The following is a 21,675-nucleotide window of genomic DNA, read 5'->3' as shown; positions in this document are numbered from 1 at the left end:
TAGACTACAGCAGTGCTGAGGCTTGACGTTGAAGCTGGGTCATAGTAGATATTCTGGAACTAAAGAAGAGCAGACTGATAATTTTCCAGCTAAGAGAAAATTCAACGCTGTAAATGTATATGTATTTCCTGAGCACTCCCTGCTTTTTAATCAAACTTGCTACTCTTGATTCCTAAATCTAACTACTGTATGTGGAAAGGAAGACTAAAACACCAGGTTAATAATGGCATACAATTTGGATATAGATAATATTTCATGTGTGTTGAAGCAAAAATGTAAATACACTTGACATTGTCATTTTCTAAAATGACTTTGTAACCATTTTAGAGCAGATTGACTAGAATGAAAACAAATAACAGTAAAGTACTAGATTAACTATAGTATTTGTTTTCTGTGACCCATATGAAGTTTGAGATTCCTGATACTTCAGTGTGTTTGTGAAAAGGCTTTTCAAAACCCTTCTGCTTTTCCCCCTTCCAGATTCGGGAGCAAAATCGGTATGACTTAAAAACTGCAGGTCCACAGTCTCAGTTGCTTGCTGGAATTGTAGTGGATAAAAAGCCCAGTGCTGTAAGTGTTACCCATTGTCTGAGTTAAGCATATAACATCTAAAGCAGGCTTTCTCAACCTTGGCCCTCCAGATGTTTTGAGACTACAATTCCCATCATCCCTGACCACTGGTCCTGCTAGCTAGGGATCATGGGAGTTGTAGGCCAAAAACATCTGGAGGGCTGAGGTTGAGGAAGCCTGATCTAAAGCATGTTCAGCATTTAGTCACACCACATTTTATATGATTCTCTCCTTGCTTTTGTAATACTCTTCATACAAAGTAGAAGCAGGTTTTAAAGCCATGAGTCCTATTTAAAATATTTGTAAAGAGTTTTTAGAGAAGCAATAATTTATGTTATGTGATTTTTCACTGAAGATAGGATTGTTCCCCTGTTTTCATCTTAACTATAATACATACATGTATTATGAGATCAGGTGCACAACTGCTATGGAATTTGTAGGATTCTTTAAAAAACAACACTGGCCGTCTTTAAAGTTTGTTTTGACTAAAACCTGGTATTGATTAAAGACCATTTCTGTAAGTTCACTAACCTAGTAATTGAAGCAATTACCGTATATTTTTGTCTATAAGATGCCCCCTAATTTTGGGGACTCCGTTTTAAGAAAATGGGGGGAGATGTATAAGACACCCCCAAATTTTTGACATTATTTTTTTAGGGGGGAACCCTAGTCTTATACACAGAAAAATACAGTAGCTCAGTTGGTAGAGTGTGAGACTCTTGATCTCAGGGCCATGGGTTCGAGCCCCATGTTGGGCAAAATATTCCTGCATTGCAGAGAGTTGGACTAGACGACCCTCGTGGTCCCTTCCAACTTACAATTCTATGTTCTGCTGATGGTTTTTGAAAATGCTGCACCCCTTTCAGATTCTTACTTTGAAGGATCCTATCAACAGCAATAGGCTCATTTGTAATTGTTTAATGTGCTTGTTTTTTGTATTGCCTTTCTTCCCTTTATTTTATTTTTTTCTTCCAGCCAATGCAGTTTGAAGAAGATGAGCATGCCCCACCAGCCCCTCCCAACCCATTCAGTCATCTCACTGAAAAGGAACTGGAAGAGTACAAGCGGACAATCGAACGCAAGCAACAAGGAGTAGATGGTGAGTGTTCTGATAAACTGGTGATGGAAAATATTCAGGTAAAGATTTAGTGAAGTTTAAAATGATTTTAAATTTTTAAACTAAGAGCCATTACATTAAATAATAACAATGGCAGCTTCAATAACTCCACTTTTTAAAGGCCTGAATCTCTTCTGGCAAGAATTTATCTCTCACAACTTCCTTCTCTGTAGTGCTATGCTGTGTTATGACCAGTAAAATATTGAATGTTATGCTGCCCCTTTGAATCTACTTGGATCAATAGATATTAAAACATGAAATGAATCAATGTGATTTGTAGTTCTAAGGGAATCTAATCTTGACTTGATCAGGGGTCACTCCATTCCATGGAGCCAATCCACGCGTGCTCAGTAGTATTGAAAGCCATAGAGAGATCGAGAAGCAGGAGCAAGATTGCACTCCCCTTGTCTTACTGTAAAGGGTGGCCAAAGACAACTCAGTCCCATGGCCAAGTCTGAACCCAGATTGGAATGGATGTAAATAATCTGTCCTCCAAGAATGCTTGCAGTTTCCCAGCCACTGCACTCTGAACCACCTTCCCCAAGGAGGAGAGTATTTACAGCTGGCCAATAGTTGTTCCAATCCAAGGGGGCCAGGGCAGTTTCTTTAGGACTGGCCAGTCATCTTTTTTTACCCTTCACCACCAAACCCTTTGAACATGCTATTTTACTAGGGTTGCCATATTTTAAAAAGTAAAAACCAGGACACCCCAAAAGTTGTTGAGCTTTTCTCAGAATTGTCTAAGATCCTCCAGAAAGTGCCACCTTTCAGAAATTCCCCCTGGATGTCAATTCCACCTTTGAAATCCTGGTAATGTCCAGAAAAATCCAGACATATGGCAGCCCTAATTTTACTCTCACTGCTTCTAATAGTCTTGGGTAAATTTTTAAACTGGACACTTGTTAAATTTCATAGTCCTATAAAAGGGCTTATATGGAAAGGAAGGATGGCTTCTGTTACATAGTTGTATTGCTTTCTCATGTTGCTGTTATAAGTGCATGTCGGCATCTGAAAACAAAGGATTGTGTCCTTGCCTTAGAAATTAGTATCAGGACAATAGTACAATCAGCAGGGTAAAAGGTAAGTATCTTTAAATCATAAGAAAAAACAGTCTGACAGTAGTATTTTCTCTTGTCTTCAATCTTGATATTATTGCTAGCAAACTTCTAACTTGCCCATTTCTTATTTTTGAAAGCATAAAGATTCAAAGGTAAAAATATTGCATTACAACAAGCTTTTCCACCCATCTTCATTCAAAGCATCTGATAAGGAACTTTAATTGCTAATTTGCTGTTGTCTAACACTAGCATTTTCAGCACTAACGTTGCATAGTTTGTTCTGTCTATTTTGTATAGTAACCAACATATGTTTGCATGGAATACTTCTAAATAATTGGGACCATCTAGAGTGTGTTATAATCTACTAAATTTGGGTTACTAATAGGATGAAATTAGTATAATTATATGTGTTAACATTAGTATAATCAGGTCAGTACTAGTGAAGTTGCTTGTGTTTTGTATGCACTAATGTACACTGATCTCCTTGCATTTATTTCATTTTGGCATGGCTTTTACTAACTCAAGCTCTTGTCCTACAGATGCTGATCAGGAATTATTCTCAGATGACGGGTCATCTGTTTCACAAATTAATTCTCAAACTCAGTCCCCACAAAATGTCCCTGAAAAAGTAGAAGGTATACAATGTAATGTCCTATGCAGTATCATGAGCCTGTTAGACCTTTCCTTGCCAATTACTTTTATTTACTTAGATCAGGAAAGGAAAATGTAGTCATCTTGCCAATATGTGAAGACTATGATTTATGTTCTTGAGCTACAACTTTTAAGAATCCTTCTGGATTTATCAGAAGTTTAAATCCAATATCTTCTCTCTAAATAGGGTAGGTTTACCTATAATCTCATTCATTCTTCAGAACAGGTCACTTAGAGACAGTTTCAACATCATGTTGATCTCCTGTTCCTGCAACAATTTGTGTTCGTATCATTTGGAGAAAGCACTCGCATTTCTTTCCCAGGATTATATGTGTGCATTGGCTCATAATACAAGGCTAACATAACAGTCTATGATGTTGCTCTGTTGGAATTGCCACTGCATCACATTCTATTCAGATATACTGTCTGTAAGTGTCCAGTTGTGGCTAGGACGAAGCTGAAAACCTTGATTCCACACATCCTACAATTAAAATAGCTAATGAGTTACATGCTGGCTTGTTTGTTCAAATAAAACGTGGGGCAAGAGGAAAACACCGCTTTGTAGATTATTTTGCCTGGGAAAGTGGGATATAAATACCTAAACAAAAACAAGATACTAGTAGAGGAACGAGGGGAGCTTTACTAGTTATTCTCTCAGTGTCCTGATATGCTGCTTGCATTTTAGACCTGTGCAGAATTGCTGCATAACCATCAGTATAACAAAGAGTAAAATGCCTCCGTTCGCTTTCTCTATTTTTTTACAGAAAATGATGATTACCAACAGGATGCTAACCTCGTCTCTCTGGAGATGCCGGCTGTTGTAATGAATGGCAAAGAAGATTCACATGATGTGGACGAGGATCTTGCACACAGAGTCAGCCAGTTAACCACTAGTACTGTAGAGAATGTGGAGATCACCATTAAGGCCTCTGAAAAAATTGAGGAGACCCTTTCCCCCGAGGGCTCTCCTTCGAAATCACCATCAAAGAAGAAGAAGAAGTTCCGTACTCCATCTTTCCTAAAAAAGAACAAAAAGAAGGAGAAGGTGGAAGCCTGAGTGCAGTTCATTCCGAGGCTACATTGCACATTTCAAACCCATGTTTTAGTTCACGTTTTAGTCACGTTAGGTAGGGTTGTGCAGAAAAATGAGCCTTAACCTAAAAGCAGAACTGGAAAATAAAATTAAATAGAAACAATGTTATGTTAATGAAGCAAAGAATTCATCTCTTAATTAGTTGGTGTAAGAATTACTATGAGGGTTTGAAATACTTAATAGGTCCACCACAAACTAACACTGGCAGGTGTTCCAATATAGCACTATTGTAATCTCAAATACCCTTATGGTTACACATGGAGAGTTTTCTCAATTAGTAGACCTTCAGCACAGTGTCACTAAGGTAGCTGTTGAGTTATCAGATAATGTTGGTTTTTTTAATCTACTGCCTCACTCTGTAATTGGATGATACTTCTTAGTATTGTGATTTTGACCATAGCAGTTGTTTTACCCCTGCCTCACAGGGTGCTGTTCACCTCACCTTTTCAACCATAGGTCATTTATGATACACTGGCACATAATATTAAGAGGGGAAAACTGTAAAAGGAATTGCATTTGGAATTTTACAGACTCTGTAAAAATTGCATTCATCGATAATAACTTTTGCCAAATACTTCATTTTAGTAAGATATAATTTTTGAAAACTTTTTTTATTCTATCAGTTGGGGGGGCAGGGAGAAAGCCCTTATTTTTCAATAAAGGGGATTTTATACGCTTAACATTGATAACTTAGTTTAACTATGGCAAAACAGAAAAAGAATTTTATACGTTGAAATTTTTGTATACCACTCAGTATAAAGTATTATAGGCATGTAAACCAAGCATTTAACAATAGAATGTATTTAAGGATGCTTGGTGTAGAGTATACTTAAATATAATTCAGGAATCCAGAACCTCTGATTATTGGGTGTTGAAAGCGTATAAACTTAACTGGATTCAGGTTTAAATCTTACTGTATTTTTTTCCTCATGGTATTGCTGTTGAATGAAGAAAAATAAACTTGTTAACATATGGCCTATCCAGGAGATCAGTTCCAAGTATGTCCCTTAGCCATTCTGCGTTACTTCTGCAGCATGTCCAATTAAATTCTCAGAGCAAAGTCTTGAGGACTTACCGTTTTTTTTGCTCTATAAGACTCACTTTCTCTCTCCTAAAAAGTAAGGGGAAATGTGTGTGCGTCTTATGGAGCAAATACAGGCTGCACAGCTATCCCAGAAGCCAGAACAGCAAGAGGGATTGCTGCTTTCACTGCACAGCAATCCCTCTTGCTGTTCTGACTTCTGAGATTCAGAATTTTTTTTCCCTTGTTTTCCTCCTCCAAAAACTAGGTGCGTCTTGTGGTCTGGTGCGTCTTATAGAGCGAAAAATACGGTACTTGTTGGTCAAGATGAAGCCACAAGGGGTTTCTTTCCCTCTTTGCCTTGAGACACTCAGTTGTAAGTCCTCTGTGAGCTCCCTCTTTGCAGATATAGAGTGCTGGTACCATGCTGTCAGAATGTCAAGGCCATCGGGTGAAGAGTGTAAAACTCATGCAGCTACATTCCGGGAGCACTCCAGTGGCAAAGATTGCTTGTTCAAGTGAACATTGCCACCCAGGTGCAGGAAAATGCAAAATGCCCATGGCAAAAGTGCTTCCACAAGGGATGGAGTCTAGATTTTATGCAACAGCTTAGAAGCAACTGCATCTACGTTGCACTATCAACTGATCCTCTGGAAAAGCCCACAACCAAATGAAGGAGACAAAAACCGAAAAAGGGAAAGTGAAATGGGAAGAATAAGGGGTTGGAGGTAAAGAGAATAGTAGCTTGTGGATTATTTTTCATAAAATATATGGTATGGATTTTGGGGTATTTTTTATTAAATTAATGGAACGGCCGTTTCATATAAAATGTATAGGCTTTCATATGGAGTGCCACACGTTCTCCCCTTGCTATCATTGATTTTAATGGGATAATTTTAATCTGAGTTTTGCCTTCTCAAGGAATCTTAGATCCAATTAGTCAAGCGCTATAGGCGCTGATCCTGCCACTTGCTCCTTTTTGCTGGTAGCTTTATTTTGCTTTGAAACTTCAGAAAGAAAAATTCAAACCTGTAAATACACGCTAAACATGGAAATTTGCCTAGGGCCTTTAAACTAGCCTTTGTTCATCAGTAGCCACAAGAGCAAATACACCTCAAATATCAATGTGACTCCCAGATTGCCAGTTGAAATATATACCGTATATAGATTGTTAAAATATGGCTGGGTTGTGGTTTGGCATGAAAAAAAATTGACTATAGCATGTTGCAGGGCTGGTTAGCTTTGACTGTGTAAGTGTGAAAATGCAGCGCTGGAGTGACTCTGGAAACGATATTCTAGATATCTCAAAATACTGGAATCAGTGTGTTCTTTTAAAAAAAATAGTGGAAATCTATAAGTTGCTTAACTTCGTTTATGTTCTACATTTTTGTGTTGTATTACAACATATGTAGAAACAGTAACCTGTGAACTATGCTTTTCATAACTTTTAAAAAATATATCTAAATGAATGCAATGTGCATAAATATTTTTTAAAAAATGCAACCGTGAACTATTTGCACCTTTTTTTTGCTAATGCCTCTATTTACTTGCTTTGGCATAAAGAATGAGCCAGCCAACTCTGTGTCCTGTGGAAAAAAATATATAAATGTTGTTGGAAATTGCTCATAGATGTAATGCTAATTAATGTTAAATCACAAATAAACAGTATTTTAAATAGATGGATTTTGGAAACTAACTTATTCACAGCATTCCTCAACCTGCATAACCTGTAGGCTTAAAGCAATCATATGTAGCAGAAGACAGGAGCTGTATAGTTTAAGAATAATAACTTCTATTTGAAAATAGAAAATGAACTCCAAAATTACCATACGGCAAACACAAATATGTGATTTTTTCTCTACTGAGTTTTATCCTGAGAAGGTCTAGAACTCTGTAATCACATAATATACACGGTTGTTAGGCTAGAGTATTATAAATGCATATCCCTAGTCGTGTTTGTAGACTTCTACTTGTCCATAGAGAAACTTAAAAAAATTAGGCAGTGTCTGAAACAAGGAGACTGTGTTGCAATATGACTTCTACATTCGTAGCAACTGATCCACAATTGTTTCTGCTTGTTTGTGTATACACTCTCAACAGACATTAACCATTCAGAGCAGCGTATACTGTCAATGTCATAATTATTACTGTGATTTAGTCCTGTGTACGCAGTGCAAGGCTATACTTCTTGTTGTTGTTTGGTCGTGTCCACTTCTTCGTGACCCCATGGACCAGAGCACGCCAGGCACTCCTGTCTTCCACTGCCTCCCGCAGTTTGGTCAAATTCATGCTGGTAGCTCCGAGAACACTTGTCCAACCATCTCGTCCTCTGTCGTCCCCTTCTCCTTGTGCCCTCAATCTTTCCCAACATCAGGGTCTTTTCCAGGGAGTCTTCTCTTCTCATGAGGTGGCCAAAGTATTGGAGCCTCAGCTTCAGGATCTGTCCTTCCAGTGAGCACTCAGGGCTGATTTACTTAAGAATGGATAGGTTTGATCTTCTTGCAGTCCATGGGACTCTAGTATAGCAAGGCTATACTACCAATGTCCATTAGGTGGCATCTGCTCCCTTTCGCATTTTTGTGTGTATGTGGAATTAATCCCTTGAAAGACAATTAGCAAGCTGCTTTCAAAGAAAGTATTTTGGTGGAGGCTCTGTGGGCATTATTCCAGCTGCACTTCAAACAGATGAAAGGGAACAGCTGGCTTTTTTGGACATCTATGTTTATCAGCTCAGTTGGAAACCCAGAAATGGAATGTTTATCTCAGAGGATTTCCCCCACTTCCCACACACATGTACACATTTTCCTTAAAATCTTTTAAGAATATTATGCTTGCTTTTGCAAACTGTATTGGGTACCAGAATATATCTTTTTTTAGAATGTTATACTCGAGTAGATTATGGAGCTATCACATATAACAAGGCAGATTTACTCTCCATTTTAGGACCGCTTCAATACAAAGTTCTTGGGTGGAGACACTAACTGAAATTTTTAATGTAGAATCTGCATAAAATACATGCCCCTGAAAGTGCATGTAGTACACACTTGCTGGGCAGCCCTTTGCAGTGGATACTTGCGAGCACATATACATTGGGTGAACATGCCTGTATATACATGCTCACAGCAAATGATGTGATGTTACGTGATCATAAACTGCTTTGAAATCAAATTCACATGGGGCAGCATGTAAATCTTAGAGCTAACTATGCAAATCACACATTTTAGATTTACATACAGGTTCCACATCAAACAGTTAAGCAAAGCATTTTAGGTCAGGGTGTTTAAAACAAACGGGAGCAGAATGGAGCTGAATATTGAGAGTGCTATAGACCAGTGTTTCCCAACCTTGGGCCTCCAGATGTTTTTGGCCTACAACTCCCATCATCCCTAGCTAGCAAGACCAGTGGTCAGGGATGATGGGAATTGTAGTTCAAAAACAGCTGGAGGCCCAAGGTTGGGAAACACTGCTATAGACCATCTTTTAAGAGGTAGCATCACCTATAGCAGTGTTTCCCAACCTTGTGCCTCCAGCTGTTTTTGAACTACAACTCCCATCATCCCTGACTAGCAAGACCAGTGGCAAGGGATGATGGGAATTGTAGTCCAAAACAGCTGGAGGCACAAGGTTGGGAAACACTGACCTATAGCATGTATAGCATTCCTATACATTGCCATAACATGAAATAAAGAATTGCAGGATTATTTATATTATAATGTATTCCAAGTAGAAGGATCCGTCATACTGGGACAGTTTAAAACAAAAGACTGCCTAGAACCCTATGACTCTTTCCTTCTTTTTTGTTTTATTTGGATACTCCATTTATTGTATACATCATCACATAATATTAAGGCCTCTTTAAAAAATCAACAGTCCTCTTTCTGAAGACATCTTTACAGTGGTACCTCAGGTTACATACGCTTCAGGTTACATACGCTTCAGGTTACAGACTCTGCTAACCCAGAAATGGTACCTTGGGTTAAGAACTTTGCTTCAGGGTGGGAACAGAAATTGTGCTCCGGCGGCGCAGCAGCAGCGTGAGGCACCATTAGCTAAAGTAGTGCTTCAGGTTAAGAACAGTTTCAGGTTAAAACGGACCTCCGGAACAAACTAAGTACGTAACCTGAGGTACCACTGTAGTATGATGTAAGTTTGGATCCATTCATGGAAACAAATGGATAGTGTTTGGTATCCTTAAGTCTCTTCCCATCCCACCCCCCAAAACAGGCATAGGTAAACTCAGCCCTCTAGATGTTTTGGGACTACAACTCCCATCATCCCTAGCTAACGGGACCAGTGGTCAGGGATGATGGGAACTGTAGTCTCAAAACATCTGGAGGGCCGAGTTTGCCTATGCCTGCCCCAAAACTTACTGTGGTCTGAAGTTTCATGGGCCAGCATTCACCTAAGTGGGACTGCACCATTCCATGCTCAACTTTCAGTTCTTCCCACAGATGCGTTTGAGATGGGTGTTGTGCATCTTGCAGAGATCAGCTGCATTGAATGACCAGATCTGGTTGCTCAATGCTGCCTCCTTGCAACTTTCTCAGAAAAACTCAAGATGGCTCTTCTGCGATGACACTATTTGCCTCAGCTTCGAACAAGTTTTCTTATTTTTCTGCTTTGATGACCTACAAAGAAGAGTTGTGTGCAACTCAAAGGCTTACATTAACACTTCATATGCTCTGTAGAGCCGACATAACTACTAATGGTTCTACTCACAAGGTTCAGACCTAGTTCACACATAATGCTACTCTATGGCTTATTAGACCATGGCTTAGTGTTAAGTGTGAACCCTGTTCAGTGACTTAGCTAGGATTTCTGTACTGAAAACACGCTCTGAAGCCTCTTGTGTTGTTGCTGTTGTTTTTGCTTTTTTGCTTTTTTAATGGCTTGGTGCTATGTGTGAACCCATCACCCTTCCTTAAGCACAAGATAATTTCTGCATGATTAAATAAATCATGGCTTAGAGTTGTATGTCAACCAGGCCAACGTGTGTGTAAACATCAGATGAATGTAAAAATCTAGCGACTGAAAACATTGCACAGCTTCTGTCTGTGAGCCTCTCACTCCACCTCCACTCCCAGCATGTTCTCTGGAGGCACAGAATTCGGTGGATCTGAATGTTCTGAAATTGCAGCCATGAAAGAATTGACTAGTCAATGTTGAATTGGTTCCCCCTGCCTTTTTTGGACTAGATTCAGACTATGTCATCCTTTTGCCCTGCAGATGTTGTTGGTCTCCCAACTACTCCCAGTGGCCAGGGCTGGTTGCAGTCCCAAGAACCTGAAAAATCATCTCACCTCTTACATACCCAGTCGATAACTTTGTAGGTGAGGGCCTCCTGCAAATAACTTATCAGGCGGTACATTCTGCACAGTATAGGAATCGGGCCTTTGTTATGGCACCTCTCCTTAAATGTTAGACAGGCACCATCTCCGTTGTATTTTTGTCACCTGCATTAGTATTGGAATTGTTTTAAAGTGGGTTTTAAAGATTGTTGTACAGTCGTACCTTGGGTTAAGTACTTAATTCGTTTTGGAGGTCCGTACTTAACCTGAAACTGTTCTTAACATGAAGCACCACTTTAGCTAATGGGGCCTCCTGCTGCTGCCACGCCACCGCAGCACAATTTCTGTTCTCATCCTGAAGCAAAGTTCTTAACCCAAGGTACTATTTCTGGGTTAGCGGAGTCTGTAACCTGAAGCGTATGTAACCTGAAGCGTATGTAACCCGAGGTACCACTGTATTGCTTGTTGTTTGCTGCCCTGCGCTCCTTTTGAGAGGAGGAATGGGATATACATTTTATTATTAATAAAAATACTAATACTACTACTACTACTACTACTACTACTACTACTACTACTAATAATAATAATAATAATAAATAGAGGGACACAGGTTAGTCACCCCTACTTTAGTCCCATTCAAATCAAGTGGATAAGGTACTGATGATAAACAGTGGCTAACACAGGCTTTGTACACATTACCAACTTCAAATTCAACTACACTGTTCTTTTTCTTGACACTAATCCAAGCTGATAGAGGGCGGGGACACATCAAAATGCAGTATTTCGTAAGAAATGACACAATAGATACAGATTGTGGCTAACGTGTGAACACTCTTCCTACCCAGCTGTGGGCATGCACCGGATGCAGAACAAACAGAAGTAGACACAGTCATAGTTTTTGGATCCAAGTTTATCTGCTCCTACACTCTTTATTGGGACACGGGAGGCGCTGTGGGTTAAACCACAGAGTCTAGGGCTTGCCGATCAGAAGGTCGGCGGTTCAAATCCCCGTGACGGGGTGAGCTCGCATTGCTCTGTCCCTGCTCCTGCCAACCTAGCAGTTCGAAAGCACGTCAAAGTGCAAGTAGATAAATAGGTACCACCGGCTCCCTCGGCCAATAAAGCAAGATGAGTGCTGCAACCCCAGAGTCGTCCACAACTGGACCTCATGGTCAGGGGTCCCTTTACCTTTAGCTTTACACTCTTTATTCCCCACCCCCAGCTTCTGTCTGGTGAAAAATAAGTTGATATGTTAACCAAGCAGGATACGGTAGTAGCCAAGCACGCTCCCTCTGTGTGGGAAAGAGAAGATTGGATGCAGCCAGGTGCCACTTGTTGAAGGAGGAAATGTTAGAAAATAGGCAACCTGTTGAAATGTATAGAACACATATCTTACAGATGTTGATGTATCTATTGGTCTATCCTCAGCAAGGAGTGAAGAGGAAAAATTGTGTATGTAGCCTTAATGTTTTTTCCCTCCCCCCCCCCCCCCGAAAACATGGGTGAATTGTGCAGTGAAGATTTTTGTCTCTGGTCCTGCCCTGTGAACTGTCCCAGGAAGGCTTTTTGCCAAGTTTCAGTGGGCCTCAGGCAGCAGCTTCTTGAAGTTGGAATGTCCCCCCCCCCTTTTTGTGCACAAAAATTACCTAGAAGCTTTGTGGGTGATACCTGAAGCCAAATAGCACTCATTACCCTGACAGTTATTTATTAGCATTTATATTAAGGCTGGTGGCTGTGAACCACACATTAATAAACACCCTTTGCTATTGAATAAAAGTGAGACTTTCAGTCCTTTGGCTCTGCTGAAAAGCAGCTCAGTGTGGAGAGAGCAAGCACCAATCGCATGAATCTGGTTTTGAAATAAAGTTTAAAATACAAAAAAGGAAGCCTGTCCTGCAACAATAATGGCTAATTAAATAATACAACCATAATGCTAATTAAAAGGGGAGATACTTTTGAATATTTGCTGTCCTCATGGGCAGCAAATAAACATTGGTGTGGTTATAGGGTGGTTGAAGGAGCAGACTGACCTTCATGGAGAACCTGAGCAGGAGAGACAGGGATTTACCATTGCATTCCACGCCCAGTCAGCTTGTACCAGCCATGACTGAGACTATACATTTCCCTTTACTCTGCATCCTATACAATCCCACTGCTGCTTTCTGAATTTATATATGCCTTTGGCCATGATCCATATCTCTCTGTATCTATCTAGCCATTTCTTATGAAAGAAGAAGAGCCTGGTGGATCAGACCAGTGGTCCATCTAGTCCTTTTTCTAATGGTGGCCAACCAGATTAGACTCCTTAAGGCCTTGGATCTACCGGTAGCCCACCCTGAATGACCCCATTGAGAGCTTCCCTCTTGCTTCCTCTGCTGGCATTCTCTGCCTGCTGGCCATCAGAGAGGCAACAATGCACCTTTCTACTACCTGCCCCCCTGCACTCAGCCATCAACAGGGTAAGTGCGTAGGATCGTACTCAAAAATAGCCTGAAGAGAAGCTTGAGGGAGTGAAAGTCATTTTGTTGCTGTTAGATGTGTGTCAAATACACCGCGAGGACAGCAGTTGACGTGGGGTAGGGAAGCCACCTGCTTTGCAGAAAGCCAGAAGGATCACCCACTCTTTTCTTCCCACCCTTGTTCACAGCATTGCAGCAGTGAGTATAAAATCAGCTTCCCAAACAGCCTTCTGTTGGGCCAAACTAATCATGATTTCCACTGTGTGAAAATTAAGTTTGTGAGTGAGAGTCGATGAACAAGACAAAGGCTCCTTAGATCAGGGATAGGGTACCTGTGGCCATCATCCCTGACCACTGGCCATGCTGCCTGGGGCTGATGGGAGTTAAAGACTGGAGGGCCACAGCTTCAGATACCAGGTGCCTAACTGTAAAGGAAGACAATAGGATGATCGTCTTGTCAGTATCCCATTCAAGCAGGAGAATTTACATTGACCCAGCTGTTTTCAGTTGCACCCTGGCCAGTGAACATTTTTTGTGGAAAGTGAATGTTGGAGTCAAACAAAAGGAAGCTCTGTCTACTCAATGGTAAAAAAAAGGTTTTTTGTACATATTTAGAACTTCTGGATCAAAGGTTCTCTTCATTTTCTTCTATCACTGAGACCTGGTGTCTTGTTTTGGTCTTTGTTTTTCAGAGATTCACAGTTAAGGGAAAGGAACCCTTGACTTGCATTGAGTCGAATAAGACATATTTCAGAAGAAGCAGTTCAGAAGAACCATTATGTACCTAAGTCAGGATTGAGTGAATGCTAGATTGTAGTCCAAAGTCAAAGTTCAGAGGACAAGGACAAGGACAAGGACAAGGACTTGAAATCAAAAAGCATGCAGTCAGATTTGAGCAGGTGATCAACTCCCATGAGCATTGCAAGAGGGGAAAGTCAGGGCTTGAGTTAGAGCAGGGGTCAGCAAACTTACCGCGCCTCGGGCCGGTGTCTCCAGCGCCGATCACACGGAGTGCAGGGGAGCGTGTGCCCATACGTGTGCGCGCACAGTATTTCCAGCGCACCTCCGGGTCAGAGGAGCACCAGAAATAGCTTGTGCGCATGTGCACAGGGCCTCCTCCGACCTGGGTGTGCACCGGAAATAACGCGCATGCGCACAAGCCATTTGTGGTGCTCCCCCGACCTGGAAGTGGGCAGCCGCTGGTAAGAGCGGGGGATGGCAGGGGTCGCTGCGGGCCGGATAAACGGGTCCCTCGGGCCTTATCCGGCTCGTGGGCCTTAGTTTGGGGACCCCTGATTTAGAGCAAGGCAGCCCACTGAGCAGTCTGTGCAAGTCAAGAAACATGACCCCAGACATGAGCCAGTACAAGAAGAAGGTCCCAAAGTTGAAAAGAAATGAATGCCTAGCTACCTCAGCTCCAGGAAAGATGGCTGTTGTGCTCAGGTGGCTGCTTGTTTGATATAGATGCCTCTTAACAGTCTGTGAGCACATCATGCATTTGGTAAAGCTAGGTAGGTTGGTCAGTGTATGTCATATTAGGTTCCGTTATGGAAGAAAGCTGAAAAATAAATGAAATTAGCACCCAGGGCCAGTAACTAATACAGCAGGAGATGGGAGACAGAACTCCGAGTGTGATCCTTTCTGCTTGTGTTGAGTGACTGAAGGCTTTGATGCCATGCAGTTCCTCATTCAGGATAACTTATTTATTGGCTCTCCCTTGATGTAACACTAACAAAGGGACCTTTGAAAGCATTGCACCAAAAAGGCAGTAATGGTGGGCGCAGTTTCTCCTAACTTTTAGAGTCATTTTTAACACCAAAAGTTGAGGGAAGGTTTAAAGATTCACAACTCTTTGTGGATTTCTGCTACAGGGTGTCCTGAACCCCTGGCCTACCTGGTAGCAAGTCAGTATGCCAAGTTCAAAGTCCAGGGGTCAATCCATGCAAAGGTCAGGAAATGAAGTCCAAGATCAATCAAAGTAGCTCATTACAGGCAGGTAGTTGTGTTGGTCTGCCATAGTCAAAACAAAACAAAACAAAACAAAACAAAACAAAACAAAACAAAACAAAACAAAACAAAACAAAACAAATCCTCCCAGTAGCACCTTAGAGACCAACTAAGTTAGTTATTGGTATGAGCTTTCGTGTGCATGCACACTTCTGTTTCAGTGCTATTGGAAGGATATATATATATATATATATATATATATATATATATATATATATATTTGCTTTCGTAGATTTTCACGGGTACAGGAATGCAGGTTTTGGTGTCCTCGGGTGTCTTCCCGTGTAAAAGTTGGGGTGTCTAGGCGACGTTTCGACGAGGTCTCACTCGTCATCTGACGAGTGAGACCTCGTCGAAACGTCGCCTAGACACCCCAACTTTTACACGGGAAGACACCCGAGGACACCAAAACCTGCATATATATATATATATATATATATATATAGAGTTCCGACAAAGTAGCTAAATCTGAATTCTAGCAGTCAAGATACCCAAAGTACCGTCCCATAGAGGTCCAGGAGCAACCAAGCCAAGGTCCATCAACATGGGCAGTTGCAGTTACAGATAGGTAGCCGTGTTGGTCTGCCATAGTCAAAACAAAACAAATTCCTTCCAGTAGCACCTTAAAGACCAACTAAGTCAGTTCTTGGTATGAGCTTTTGTGTGCATGCACACTTCTTCAGATACACTGAAACAGAAGTTTCCAGACCCTTCTATATAGTGAGAAGGTGGGGAGGGGTATTACTCAGAAGGGTGGTGGGAATGGGTGATTGGCAGATAGCTGTGATGAGCCTGTTGACGACTCTTAACGACTGCAATAGGTCTTACAGGAAAAAGCAAGGGGTGAAAAGGTGAAAAATGGCTTTGTCATGTATAATGAGATAAGAATCCAAGGTCTTTGTTCAGACCAGGTTTCTCCATGGTTTTAAGTTTGGTGATAAGTTGTAATTCAGCAGCTTCATGGGCAGTTGAACAGACACAGCACCTCAGCTCTGCTTCCCTTGTGTACTTTGCATGCTGATTGCAGCATCTGAGCTTGATGAGGCAGGTGACCCTCACCTGTTCCAAGCCTCCTCCAGCTGAGGAATCACAGCCCTCTTTCCAGAGCTAGTGAGCCCCACCTGGCCAGCCAGGGAGCTGGGCTGTGGGCTTTTGCCTGCCTCAGCCTCCAAAAGCACCCCTCCCGCTGCTCCCTGCGCCTCTGAGCCCTCTGTGTTTGTGGCTCTGGTGATGAGTCCTGCTGCTCTGGATCCAGTGCATTGACATCCATCCTCTAGGCATCCTCCGTCACTCTGTGAGTACTTCCTTCCCCATCCCCAGCTTGCCCTGGTGTGTCCCAGTCCCGGCTACACCCCTCGCCAGGATCCTCTTCCTCCTCCCCTTTGTACTGCCAGTTCAGGACCCATAGATAAGAGCTACCACTACAAAGAAATGCAGAGTCTTCTACCAATGGAAGTTTGCAATTTGCTCAGTGGGGAGGAGGATTATCTTCTTAGAATAATTCCAGGTGTGTGGAGAGACGATGCGCTAGATAGAACAGAAGTGCTGGTCCAGGGTAGACTATACAATCAGAGCAGTCAGCTTCTTAGACTATGGCTTGCATGCTACATACAGTGCCAGATTCAGAGGCTGTTGCACAAGATGCCATCAGAAGGCTCCGCTCCTCCTTGCCCCTGACCTCACAACACTAAGCCAGCTGGGGCTCTCACAAGGGAATGGCTGCTTTTTTGTTTGAGTTTATAACTTTAGTCTAACAAATTGCCTGCCCCGGGCCTCAGGCAAGCTCTGCATGGGCCTGCCTCTAGGTAGTACACTGGTACCTCAGGTTAAGTACTTAATTCATTCCGGAGCTCCGTTCTTAATCTGAAACTGTTCTTAACCTGAAGCACCACTTTAGCTAATGGGGCCTCCTGCTGCTGCTGCGCCGCCGGAGCATGATTTCTGTTCTCATCCTGAAGCAAAGTTCTTAACCAGAGGTACTATTTCTGGGTGAGCGGGGTCTGTAACCTGAAGCGTATGTAACCTGAAGTGTATGTAACCCAAGGTACCACTGTAGTAGCAAGCCAAGCCTCTCTGTCATCTGTAGCTTTTAGAGGCTGACATAGATATCTGCATGTGGAAATTCTTCCTTATCCCACTCAGTTTTTACCATGGATCGCCTTAAGTTCTATAAAAGATGAACCATGATGCAACATAGGGAGATAATTGTGTGGGGAGGGGGATTCCCCCCTCTACATGACACAGAAGCCCTTCAAGCTAGACCTTTTGAGTCCCAACCCAGCTTTGACTTTATAGTCTTCCTTTTCTGTGCATTATGCTGGCAGGAAGCCAAGTTTCATTTAACACAGAACTTTGATGGCATAACACAGTTAAGTAAAAAGAGGTCGTGATTAGGGCTTGCACAAATTTGTCTCCCTCAGAGGCGAGCATGCAGTTGCTGAAATCAGCAGGCAGAGGCACCGTCTTAAAGTGACACTTTACCTTGGGTGGTTGACTGTCCACCTTAAGCACAAGAAGTCTGCCCTGGCTAGATAATACCATAGGAAAATGTATCCACTTTTATTTACTGTTCAGAACTTTTATTTTTTATTGAAAATGCTCATACCCTGGGTTTTCTTCATGATACAAGCCACCTTACAAAAATAACAAAATCCTTTGAAAACAGTGATGGACAGAAACAGCAATTAAATAACCATTAAAGCCCACTATGATAATTTAAGAAGGCAGAGTGGAAAACCAGAGTAAAATACAAGATTGATTGTAATTAATGTATGTTGTGAAGCTATAGGATCCTGCCTCTATAAAGGCCAAAAGCCTTCCAGAATACAGTGGTACCTCGGTTTTTGAACGTAATCTGTTCTAGAAGACCGCTGAAGTTCCGAAACGTTCGAAAACCGAGGCGCAAAGGGCAGTCTGCAAATTTACTGTACTTTTCCGTGTATAAGACTATGGTTTTTTTACTCTAAAATAATGTTCAAAATCTGGGCTTGTCTTATACACGGATAGTATCTCTCCCCCCCCCCATTTTCTTAAATCAGAGTCCCCAAAATAGGGGGCGTCTTATACATGGGGATGTCTTATAGACAGAAAAATACGGTAATTGCTACAATATGAGAACATCGCAGCTGCAGACAGTCAGCTTGTTGACATCATGTGATATGGCTAGCTGTGGGAAAGAAGTTTCCCGGAAGTTCACAGGCTGGAAAAGTCTTTGTGAAGTTTGTAATTTGAGACCTTCCTCTTGCGTACGTACAGGAAGTTTGTCTCACTTGCTAGATGAAGTTTGAAGTGGTCAGACATGATTTCTGTAGTGGTGTGAAGTCAGAAATAAAAGGATGTAAATAGACGTTTCTGACTATCTCCTTTCCCTGCTAGGGAAGCAGAAGGAGGGGGGGGTGCATTTACCCACACTGGGAAATGTCGCCTATCAAAATCTCCCTGGTCTGTCCGGGGTGTCAGCCAGAGGTGGTTACCGGAAAACAAGCTCCAAGAGCAGTGAGAGGGGCCAGCCTCTACGGGGGGGGCTTGTTTATCAACAAAATACAGTAATTGAGATAATTGAGCAACACTCAACAGAAGCTGTTCGACTTCCAAGGTGCTTTCAAAAATGGAAGCATTTACTTCTGGGTTTTCGGCGTTCGAGTTCTGAAACGTTAGTCAACGGAGACGTTTGAAAACCAAGGTACCACTGTAGCAAGATCTTAATACTTAATAACAAGGAGAAGGACAAGAGGAAACCTCTCTAGGTAGGGAGTTCAAAAGTCTCCCACCTGAGCCAACCAAACATGGCTTTGGAACTGATAGAACTGATACTCCATAGATGGTCTCATGGTCCCTGTTCCAGATTACCATTAGGGCTTGCCCAAGATGAGTCCTGTAGCACAGGGCAGCTAATGTGGTGGCTTCCAGAACTTGTGGGCTACAGCTGCCATCCTCCCTGGTCACTGGTCATGCTTGCTGGGGCTGAGCGGAGTTGGGGTCCACAGTATCTGGAGGGCACCAGTTTGGCTCCACCCACTACTCATGGTATGTGAAAGCTCTACGGTGGGCTTGGGAACTAGGGCACAGAAGCTTTTCAGATTTTTTTTGTCCTGCTGCCCCATCTGTCGCCGTGCCCAATAACAACTCTCTGAAAGTACCTCACAAATGGCACTCCAGAGGGGGCCATTTAAATTTCTTGAAGCATCCACTCGTATACCATTTTGCTCAGAAGAACCTTAGCTCGAGAACACAAAACATACTTTATGTGGCTCTGAAGTGCTTTGTGGGGCAATGAATTGTGCATGCCCACACCCTTTAAAAGCAGCGTTAACTGCCTTGGATGGGGCATTGCAGGTCAACCAGGGCAACATCCCATACGAGGGAACCCTCTGTTTATATGCCTCTCTGCTTCCCAAGAAGCATGTGCCAGCTCTGAGGACATGGCTGTAATTTAGAGCAGGGGAAACGTGAGCCAAATCTATGCATGCCTATGCAGAGTTTCTTGCACAAAAAGCCTTCTGTCCAAGAATACATCTTTAGCACTATTATCACTAATTATTGGTTTCCTTCTCCCCCTTTAGACTTTAAAAGGGGGGGAAGGCTATGGGGATGGGGAAGACCATCCTTGCTTATAAATGTGTGAAAATGGCTACCAACTATGGAAAAAATAAAATAAAAACAATTAGTAGCTGAAGTGGCTGCTGGCGTAGCCACAAAAGCTTTTCAGTCAAATTGCTTCTTGGCCTAACAGTTTCTGTGGCTAACATTCAAGTCCGTTTCTTGAGGCTGGCTCATCTTTATCACACCATCCTCCTTTGGAAGAGGTTTGTTAAAATCGTCTGGAGTTTAAAGAGGATGGATTTGGCTGTCTCAGACAGTGCCTGAGCATGTCAGGTGGAACCCAGCCCTCCATTTTATTCACTGATCATAAATTAGTTGCAATGAAATTGGGAAAGTTACTACCACATTCACCCTGGTGTTACTGCGTTCTTCAGACATCAGCCGATGGGCTCTTACTCTGGAAACATGTTTTGAAGCTTGAATCTCTGACCTAGATCTCAAAATTCCTGTGGTAACGTATGTTTTGGCACATAAACACATTTGGACTCTGCTGAGCAAGGACTTTGCTCAACTCCAGCTGGGTTTTTAAATGTTTCTTTAGCCGATAGACATCTTTTCCTGAAAAGAAATCTAGTTCCAAAATGAAGGAAAACCAATTGTACAAGCAGAAACCTTAATCTGGTCTTTATTTTATTTTTTTCTAATTAAGAGAATTATGCATATTTAATTAGTGTAATTCTGGCAGCAGAATTGGCCTCCTGTCAAAATCTATTTATTTAGATCATTTTCTTGCCCTAAAACAAGGAATCAGGACAACCATTAGGAAACAAAGTAGCAAATCCTGGCAGTAAAAAAATAATAACATAACATAAAGGCTATCTCTTTATTTTTGTTACCTTGAACTAGAAAAAGAAAATAACTGGCCAGATGTGAAGATCTTATTAAGTGCCCATTTTGTAGATTTCATCTTGGACAAACATACTTCTATTGTTCCTGGAAAAAAGGGGATAATGGTCAAGGGATGGGCGGCAGATTTGTCTGCCAAAAAGCACTCTCCATCAACTTCTGCTACTGGTGGAACAAAGAAGCAGGTCACTTTCAGGACTCTAAGATGCAATCCAAGCAAGTTAAACATACTTAAGTCAACTGAAATCAGCTCCATTCTACATTGTGTTGGCTGGCAAAGTAAAAAGTAGGTATAAAAAGGATAATTCCTTGGATGACAAGATCCAAGTTTGAGGCAAATACTCTTTGGTGAGAGAACAACAGCAGAGATTTTAAATCGCAAAATATACAGCAAAGTAAAGCATGGAAATAAGCATGGACCTTTACAATATGTATTTCCAAGTGAGTTCCAAAGATAATACCCTCTTCCCCCAACATAAGAAAAGACCACACATTTAGTAAGTTAAAAACTGTTTACTTACCAAATCTCCAAAGGTCAGGCTCATTTTCCATACATCAGTCAGAAAGGTTGCACAGACGGTGAAACTTCGTTTAATTTCAAAGTGGTGAAGCTTCCTAAATTATTGGTATGGGAAGTCAAGAGTGACTTGTGAGAGCCATGCAGTCTGAGCTTGGAGAAACTGGCTAGCACCTCCTCAAACATTGAGCTTCTCTGGTAGTCGGGGGGGGGGGGGGGGCGGTAAACAAAGGCTTGATTACCTAGTCTCTCTCAAAGTAATCTAAGCCTGGCAGGACAGCTTACTCTATGATCTTAACTCCTTAATGCATTTGTTAGATTTAAGCATGTTGGTTATATGAGGCTGGTCATCCCACAAATTGGACTGTAGAGTTGGTCTGGTGCATGATACCTTCCTCAACCCTCATCCCATAATGCCTTCGGGTGTCTGTTCTCAAATCAATCCT

General features: G+C 41.9%; 1 protein-coding gene and 1 long non-coding RNA gene across 9 annotated transcripts in view; one reads left to right on the top strand and one right to left on the bottom strand.

The window, feature by feature from the left end:
- The window catches only part of ADD3 (adducin 3), a 98,238-nt gene extending 93,153 nt beyond the window's left edge, over nt 1–5,085 (top strand). For 7 of the 8 annotated variants that reach the window (XM_081863417.1, XM_081863420.1, XM_081863419.1 and 4 more), the window contains 4 exons: nt 481–570; nt 1,546–1,669; nt 3,285–3,380; nt 4,161–5,085. In XM_081863417.1, coding sequence (XP_081719543.1) covers nt 481–570; nt 1,546–1,669; nt 3,285–3,380; nt 4,161–4,453 — 603 coding nt within the window. In that variant the 3' untranslated portion in view covers nt 4,454–5,085. The remainder of the gene's footprint in view (nt 1–480; nt 571–1,545; nt 1,670–3,284; nt 3,381–4,160) is intronic. The other variant, XM_081863423.1, reaches the window with a different exon arrangement.
- A 15,390-nt stretch (nt 5,086–20,475) lies between these two features.
- LOC309342671 lies at nt 20,476–21,429 on the bottom strand. The gene is made up of 3 exons (XR_014156957.1): nt 21,234–21,429; nt 20,703–20,799; nt 20,476–20,600 (listed from the first exon to the last, which is right to left on the bottom strand). It is a non-coding gene; the product is annotated as an uncharacterized lncRNA (long non-coding RNA).
- Nucleotides 21,430–21,675: the final 246 nt, after the last annotated feature.

Source organism: Podarcis erhardii (genome assembly GCF_964252035.2).
Source record: "Podarcis erhardii genome assembly, chromosome: 5".
Taxonomy (NCBI): Eukaryota; Metazoa; Chordata; class Lepidosauria; order Squamata; family Lacertidae; genus Podarcis; species Podarcis erhardii.
This window is presented reverse-complemented; position numbering and strand designations above follow the sequence as displayed.